The 8,343-nt window shown below is 41.1% G+C and overlaps 1 protein-coding gene across 1 annotated transcript; it reads left to right on the top strand.

Annotated features, from left to right (window-relative positions):
• The first annotated feature begins 2,449 nt into the window (after positions 1-2,449).
• LOC127574991 (CCN family member 2-like) lies at positions 2,450-5,615 on the top strand. Its single transcript, XM_052024568.1, has 5 exons — positions 2,450-2,841; positions 3,238-3,460; positions 3,894-4,145; positions 4,510-4,721; positions 4,839-5,615. The coding sequence occupies exons 1-5, from the start codon at positions 2,779-2,781 to the stop codon at positions 5,133-5,135; spliced, it is 1,047 nt and encodes a 348-aa protein (XP_051880528.1). The 5' UTR covers positions 2,450-2,778; the 3' UTR covers positions 5,136-5,615.
• Positions 5,616-8,343: the final 2,728 nt, after the last annotated feature.

Here is an 8,343-nt window from a genome sequence, read left to right as displayed (position 1 = left end):
ATGCCCTCAGAAAACTTAAAAATATTTCAGAGCCAATTAAGTATTTCAGTCACGTAGTCACCAGAGGCAAACAGGGCAGTCACTCTGAACTCAACAAGATCCTGCAAACAGGAAATGAGATAATTGCTAAAATAATTTGTTTTTCATAGTTGAATGATGAATGTTAGCCTGCATACTGGAAGAATTTCCTGTCCTTCTTTGCACAGGGATTGATTGGGTTATAACATTGTCTTGTTTTTCCATTGTCAGATAGCATTGACTTAATACACTGCATATTAACTCTGCTGAATACTGAATGTTTTTTGGAAGTTTGTCAAATAACAGAAATGACTTTTTTTTTGTATAGGTTTGCCCAATCCTAGAATCATATTCTGGAAGCACATCAGATAATTGGTGGAATTTAAAATTTGGTACCTTGTCCACCCATCCAATACCTCACCCACTCTATCATGCAGCAAGTGGTCCTGGTTGTACAGTAGCACGATGATCACCCTCCTCTGAAACTTTCTTCAATTAATTATCTTTTGTTATATATTTTGCATCAAAGATCATTCACTAATAGTAAAATCAAGTGCCAAATATTTTGTGTTTTCAACATAGTTATGTTAGTATCAGTGGACAACCATTTCCTTTCAATATTAAAACAAATTTTTAAAAGTTGCAGAGGTCCAGTGGATGATCACAGTACTCTTAAAACAAGACTTTACATTTTGTAGAAGACCAGTAAAAAAAATGTACGGTGGGGATCCTAAATTTTATTGGAATGTGATTACCAATCTTTGTGCTATTGTGTTCATAAATCCTTTACTGTGTGGGTTCATGTATTATTATTATTGAAACAGGGTAAAGGATAGATATGGTGTGTCAAAGGTACAACATTAATGGTGGGGCTAAATATGATTGCCCTCTTTGCAAACTCAGCTTCCTATCACTTTGAACCCCATTCCCTCTCAAGGACAACCTCCTTCTGCCTTTGTAACGTCCCCTGCCTTTAGCCCTGCCTCGGTCCTTTAGCCACTCAAACACCCAAGAGGGCCTTTGTTAGTGGCAGAATGGACATTCCTAATGCTTTCTTGACCTGCCTCCATTAAGATTCAGTTCATCTAAAATCTGACTCCAAGCCTCCGGATGTAAGATTCCCATTTTGTCTAATACCCTGAGTAGCTTCACTCTCCCTTCTCTCTGTGACCTCTTGCAGCCTTCCAGCCCTCTGCATTTCTCTGTCCAACCCCTATCTCTTCAGCCTAGTGTGGCTCAAGGAATCCAAGCCTGGAACTGAATTCCTTCCCCAATCTCCCTGTCTCTGCAAGGCCCTTTTTAAACAAAAACATCTCTCAAAACAAACTCTTTCTCTAATTTTGTCCATTTTAGGGGGGATTATGCTTCTGTGAAACGCCCATTTCTGTGTTAAGGGGGGGGGGGCGATGTGTTTAAATTACTGTTGCACTGTGTATCATGTTTGAGACGCTTTGAATCAGATGTCACCAGGTTATCTGAAACAACCTGTACATGGTTCCAATGAGATTTTGGAGTATCCTGCGGAGTTATAGAGTTATACAGCATAGGAACAGGCCATTTGCCCATCACGTCTATGCCTATCGGTACTAATCCCAGTTGTCTGCATTAATTCCATTTCCCTCCACGCCTCGCTCATTCAGGTACCTGTCTAGATGCCTCTGTATCAAAATGAAGTTTCGCGCGAAGGTTAGGCTTGGGCTATTTACTCTGATGAGATTGTGATTAAAACCCCTTGCAGAGAGCAGAGCTGCACCGGAGATTGACATAGATGGACAGGCTGCCTGTTCTCAGACTGCCTGATGTTAACATTCCCTCGACGCGTTCTTGTGGTTGCGAGCCGTCACCGGTTCATTCCTTCCCTCCGCCCCCCCCCCTCCCTCCCTCCCTCCCTCCCTCCCCTTGATTTCCGAGCGCAGCTGCCAGCACTGGGTCTCACAATCCACGTCTAGTATCACGACCCAGAGTGGGGAAAGGTGTGCATCCTGTATACACACATATCGTCTAGCCGCTTTCCTGCAATCTTGGCCGTCTGAAACTCGTCTAATATCTGATCGGGCAGTGGGAAATAAAAATAATCAAAAAAGTACAACATTCCAACACGTTCTTGCGCGATCTTGGAAACTTCAGTAGACATAACAAGCCTTTGGCACTCTTCTGCCAGTGTTCGCAATTCCAACACATTATATTCAAAGCTTTAAATTTAATTTAAGGTAAATGCATTCCTTGGCGTGAAATGAAAAAAAAAGGCAGTTAGACGATTGAACTGATACGCATTTCCTAGTCTTTCCTTTGGTCAACGTGCAGCACACACTGTGAGTGCACTGTTTTAAAGCACAGGGAGTTTGGAGCACACATTAAGCGTGCTTATTTCAGCAGAGGCAGTTCCCGGGACCCCGGGGGGAAGCTCGCGTCACTCGGGTCGCCGGCTGGCAGCGCTGCTCTTGTTTTGAAGCGCGCCGGGCTTGGAGGTATGCAGCGTGTCAAGAGGTCAGATACAATCCGGTGTGAGGCAGGAACTGCGAAGCTGCCCTGGAATGTTTGGTGTTGATCCAAAGGCAAGTCTGCTGGCGAGGGCGGCCGCCCGCTTGCGTCAGCCCGGCTGGGACGGGATAAAAAGCCTTCGCTTCAGCCACTCAACACACACAAACTGCTCTAGAGAGAGAGAGAAAGAAAGAGAGAGAATAGCAATAGCAAGAGCAAGTCTCAGCAGACTGAGCCGATCGCGACTGCTTTGCAAGTGGAAGGAATCTCCAGTGCAACATGTTTGCTGGACTGAAGGACGTTAACTTTGCACCATTCCTGCTGATGGCACTGGCTTGTTTGGTGAGTTACTGCCTGCACTTCGCAGCAATATTTTTTATAACAGACCTCGAGGAAGTGTGCTCAGACGCAGGCTGCGAGGCAAAAAGATATCGCCTTGCCATGAGCGCAAGAAATGAAACGGGAATCTGGAAGTACCCAGCAGGTCAGCCAGCAACCGTCGAAAAAGGAAGAAGTGCGAAGAAGCTGCCTGATATGCTGAGTATTTCCATCGCTTCCTATCTTCCCTTCAGATTTTCAGCGTTCTCGGTATTTTGATTTCGTGTTTCAAATGTCTGCAATTGACCTTAGCAGTGAAACGTTATTTAGAGGTAATTGCAACCCGCGTTGTTACCCAGATTGTCAATTATCTGCTGAATGGAAGGCTTGATTCTAACTGCTGTGATCTGTGATTTACAGGCCTCTGCCAATGAATGCGAAGCTCCCTGTAACTGCCCCGAGAAGCCCCCTGTCTGCCCTGCCGGGGTCTCCCTGGTCACCGACGGCTGCGGCTGTTGCAAGGTCTGCGCCAAGCAAGTGGGCGAGGTATGCTCCCAGCGCCAGCCCTGCGACCACCACAAGGATCTCTTCTGCTTCAAAGAGTTCAGATCCGCTTCCTCCACCACGTCTGGAGTTTGTACAGGTAAGAAGAGTCAGCTCCCCACCAAACATCTAAACGCACCGTGCCCACTGCTCCTGGTTCAAACGAGCTCGGGCATTTAAACAAAACCCTGTGTTTCTGAAGTAAAGAGAGAAAATGTTGCGCACTCAGCAGAAGTCGTGCAAAATATCTATTAAGTGTAATCTAACTGAGCTTTAGTGTGCACACACTCATTCTTGGCAGCTGTAGGAATGGGATGCTTCTTTCCTACTGCACCTTTCTATAATTTAGTAAATTTATACATTGTGCCCCAAGTCAGTGAACACCTTAATCTCTGCAGTTGAAGCTATTTTGAATCTGAAATTGAAGTGAATTCGCAGTTATTTCACCTCGCTAGCATGTATTGTCAGTTGAAATGTTTTGTTGGTTAAACTAGATTGCTTATGGAGATTTTTTAAAATCTGGTCTTTTGTAGCTAAGGAAGGGGCTCCTTGCATGATGGATGGGGCTGTGTACAAGAGTGGTGAGACTTTCCAGAATGGCTGCAAGTACAGATGCACCTGTATGGATGGGTCCCTCGGCTGCATCCCCATCTGTAGTCCCAGCATCCGTCTAGCCAGCCCAGATTGTCCCCTACCCAAGAAGGTCAAAGTACCTGGCAAGTGCTGTGAAGAATGGGTCTGCGAACAACCCACTCGTGACGCCGTATTTGGATCCGCACTGGCAGGTAAGATATTTGTCAGTCACTAAGCATCAATACCAAAAAGGCACCTTTCAGACTATCGACATTAGGAGTAACCAGGCTCAGTGTTCTTTGTAACCATTAGGACAGGTTACATTTATACATGAAACTTCATATTCCACAATAGAGTTAACGGAGCTGAATCATAGATTCTTAAATCATTGTCACTTAACATTAGTTTTAATGAGCTGATTTTATTTTTATCAATCTTTAAAAATATTTAACTAACTTAAGCAGTTTGAAGGAAACAAATAAACAGTCCTTAATATTATTCTAGAGTCAGTGGAACACTGGTTCTTGCCTGATTTGTTTCAAAAAAGAATTAATTTATTTTTCTTCTTCATTCCAGCTTATAGGGAAGAAGCGACCTATGGCCCTGACCCCTCCATGTTCCGTGCCAACTGCCTTGTACAGACCACTGAGTGGAGTGCCTGCTCCAAAACCTGTGGAATGGGCATCTCAACCCGGGTAACCAATGACAACAGAGAGTGCAGACTGGAGAAACAGTCCAGACTCTGCATTGTCAGGCCTTGCGAAATGAATATGAAAGAGACGATAAAGGTAAAAAAAAACTTCCTAGATCAGCAAATTTAGAACTGGGATTTGTTTTGGATTATCTTTCCATTTGCTCTAAGTTATTCTTTAATTGAATTTCATCTCTTGTCATTCACCCCACAGAGAGGTAAAAGGTGTATCCGCACTCCAAAGGTTTACAGACCCACCAAGTTTGAATTCTCTGGCTGTACCAGTGTGAAGTCCTACAGAGCCAAATTCTGCGGTGTCTGCACCGATGGCCGATGCTGCACTCCTCACAGAACCGCCACTCTGCCTGTTGAGTTCAAATGTCCCAATGGAGAACTCCTGAAGAAAAAGATGATGTTCATCAAGACCTGTGCCTGTCATTATAACTGCCCCATGGACAATGATATCTTCCAGTCCTTGTATTACAGGAAAATGATTGGTGATATGGCTTAAACTATGCAATCGATCAAAGACCACGTAACTGGAAAGATTTACCCTCTCAGCTGCAAAGGTCACTGCATAAAACAAAGAAAAATATTGGCATGTTGACGAGAGAATAAAAACATGTCGCAGCACTCAGCCTAGATTTTGAAACTGCATTGCTTGTACACTGTTAGCTGTAATATTGTAAATAATGTACATATGTGTACAGTTGTCTAAGTTAATTTAAATGTGCATTGTGTTGTTTATTGGCCTTGCAAAATGGATATTGAGAGACCATAAAGGTGGAAAAAAACCTTTTCATGATCAACAGATTTAAAGTCAAAATTTTATTTTCAGTTATCTTTGAGTATTAGTTATAGATTTGACAAGATGACTGTTTGATTATTTTTGTTTTTGAACAGTTGTTGTAACATTTGAGAAGTGTAACCAAAATTTAAATGCCTGCACTTTTCTAGTTCAGAATAAAATATATTTTTGATACAAACTTAATTAGTGCTTTCATAATTAACAAACCTATGCAAATGGAATATGGTTTTATCGTATGACAATAACGGCAAATTCAATTTTGTGATGGCTAACGCCATTGGTCTGTAATGTCAACTGAGTGATTTAGACTGTTTGCAAACCTGGGGTGTCATATTTGATGGGGAGTTAAGTTTTGAACCACATCCATCACCAAGGTCACCAATTTGCAACTATATAACATTGGCTGATTCTACTCCAATCTCAGTTCATCTGTGCCTAGTAGAGTCTATGGATGCAATTATTTTAGCACCCTACTCTTAGCCGCTGTAAGCATCTAAAACTTTATTGCCTAATTTTCAAACTTGCTCTAAGATGCGTTCCCCTGTTGCCATTGTGCATTATGATCCAAATTGTTTCCAGTTTGAGCAATGACTATTTTAAATTCTCATTCTTCTTTTCAAATCCATCACTGGTCTCATCCTGTATCTCTGTAATCTCCTTCAGTTGTAGTACTCCCCAAGATATTTGCACTCTTCCAATTCTGGCCTTGAGCAAACCCAGAATGAACCAGTTCCCCATTGTCAATATAGGTGTAAAAGCACAAAGTTCTTGAAATCTTCCCTAAACCACTCTTTCAGCCTTTAAGTGCCTTGAATCCTACCTCTTTGGCCATTTCTTTTGGTATATTTGTATCAAATTTTGTTCGATGATTCTCCAATAAAGTGTCCTAAGGTATGTTAAAAGTGCTACCTAAATGCTATCGTTGTTTGATTCCTTCTAAAGTTAACAATGCATGCATATGTTACTCATTTCAATTGCACCTTTCTTCCTTACAATAGAAGGAGGCTATGTTGTTTATGCCAGCTCCCAGGGCATTCTCATCGGTCCATTCCCACAGTTATTTTCCTGTTACATATTCTCTCCCAGATGCCCACTAACCTCCCCACCCCCAACGATTCTTCTACCCACCTACACTAGAGACAATATACAATAGCTAATTAACCTATCAACCAATACAGCTTGTGGGATTTGGGAGGAAACCAGAGCACTCGGAGAACAAACTTGGTCAAAGGGAGAACATGAAAACTCCACATAGTAAGCAGCTGAGGTCACAATCCAACCCAGAACAAGGGAACTGTAATGCAGAGCAATCAAAGCAGCTTTGGTTCTCTTCCACCAGGAACTCAGTCCTAAAAGGCAGTAGAATTTGGAATTAGCTGTGTAGATAGGGGTAAGTAGTTCAGAAAGTAAGAACAGCAAATATGAAATATGAAGGAAGGTATAATTATGCCAAAATAATTTGGAATGTGTTTTCCTCTAACTTCACTTGCCAACCTGTGTTTACATATTATTTGGAAGAAGCATTCGGCTTGTCTATTTCAAACCTGTTTGGAGGTAGAAATGTAAATTGATTCAGGATATTTATAATAAATGTATCCGTTGCATAGTTACTAATCTGCAAGTGTAATGGAAACTATTGCACGTGTTCAGTGAAGGTACTATAAATATGAAGAGAGCTACAACATGATGTGTTCCTGAACTATAAGTACATTGTTCCAGGTATGCAGCCACGATAAAATTATTCCAAATGTACCACTTTTATGGGGGGTTTAAAATCCTTTCCAATTGTGAAGAGGCAAAATAGGAGTAAATAAGAGCCCAAAAATGTACTGCAATGGATCAAATTAACAACATACATTTTATTTCAACCTAGGAATTACAGACCACAATATAGTAATGAATGCTTTATATATTCATATCAAATGTTGCTTCCCATAACTTAATTGAATGCATTATTTTAGGAACATGATACAAATATATTATTCTTTAACTCTAGTACCTTATGCAATGTAATTTACAGATTTAGATGTTAAGATGTTTTAACTTGATTTTCTTCAACTCTCGTGCAAGATTGGCATTACTGTCATGTTACTAAATCACTTTGGGTCGTGCTATCAATCTCAGTAATGAGCTAGACATTATATAAAATGCTTAATAATACAGCACATGTTTTAGTGTTATATTTCTGTTGCTGTTGATACAGCACTTTTTAAAGACTTTTCACTTTAAAACCATAAAGTCAGGCTGTTGTTCATGTTAGGCCTTTGGGTCAATTGATGGTTAATTACAATTCATAAAAGAAATTTACTGCTTTCCAATTGTCATCAGATTTACAACAGCAAACCAGAAGGGGCTAGTATGCATACCTGCTTTCTTTATATTTTGATATTTTGAAATATGGCATTTAAAATTTGACAGAATAATTTTCTCTATTGTATGTTAGTAAATTCCTGGCTCAGGCATTCAAAAGTACAACTACTGTGTGGTGGCTGTCAAGGGATGGGCTTTCTTTCACTCAATTAACACTGCCCTGGTTCCTCACCAAGACTCCTGAAATGCTTCCCAACTCTCCCTCCCACACCTGGACAATGCAGGTTAATTATTGGAGCAATCTCTTGATACTATGCTCAAGGATCAGAATCAGATTTATTATCAAGGACATAAGGCACCAGGACCAAACACAGATCAGTGCTGAAACATTCAATCTTACCCACTGCAAGAAATAGACCCTTCCACTTAGTGGAATGGAGGTCATTACATGAATAGAAAAGATAAACAATCACCATGCTTGAATCTGATAAGAAGATACTTAAAATTCCCTTTTATTGTTCTCATCTAACTCCAATCAGTGATGAATAAGCAGTCTCATCTTCCCTCAGCTGAAAGATATTGATGCAGAGGTATACCAGAG

The sequence above is a fragment of the Pristis pectinata genome, chromosome 10 (assembly GCF_009764475.1).
Source record: "Pristis pectinata isolate sPriPec2 chromosome 10, sPriPec2.1.pri, whole genome shotgun sequence".
Taxonomy (NCBI): domain Eukaryota; kingdom Metazoa; phylum Chordata; class Chondrichthyes; order Rhinopristiformes; family Pristidae; genus Pristis; species Pristis pectinata.
The sequence above is the reverse complement of the archived record's forward strand: the minus strand, read 5'-3'. Positions and strand labels throughout refer to the sequence as shown.

Bases quoted from the DNA above. Each gene is read 5' to 3' on its own strand.
- LOC127574991 (XM_052024568.1), top strand. From the start codon at position 2,779: ATGTTTGCTGGACTGAAGGACGTTAACTTTGCACCATTCCTGCTGATG. The intron at 4,146-4,509 runs GTAAGATATTTG...TCTTCATTCCAG, and splicing joins ATTTGGATCCGCACTGGCAG to CTTATAGGGAAGAAGCGACC. The intron at 4,722-4,838 runs GTAAAAAAAAAC...TTCACCCCACAG, and splicing joins ATATGAAAGAGACGATAAAG to AGAGGTAAAAGGTGTATCCG.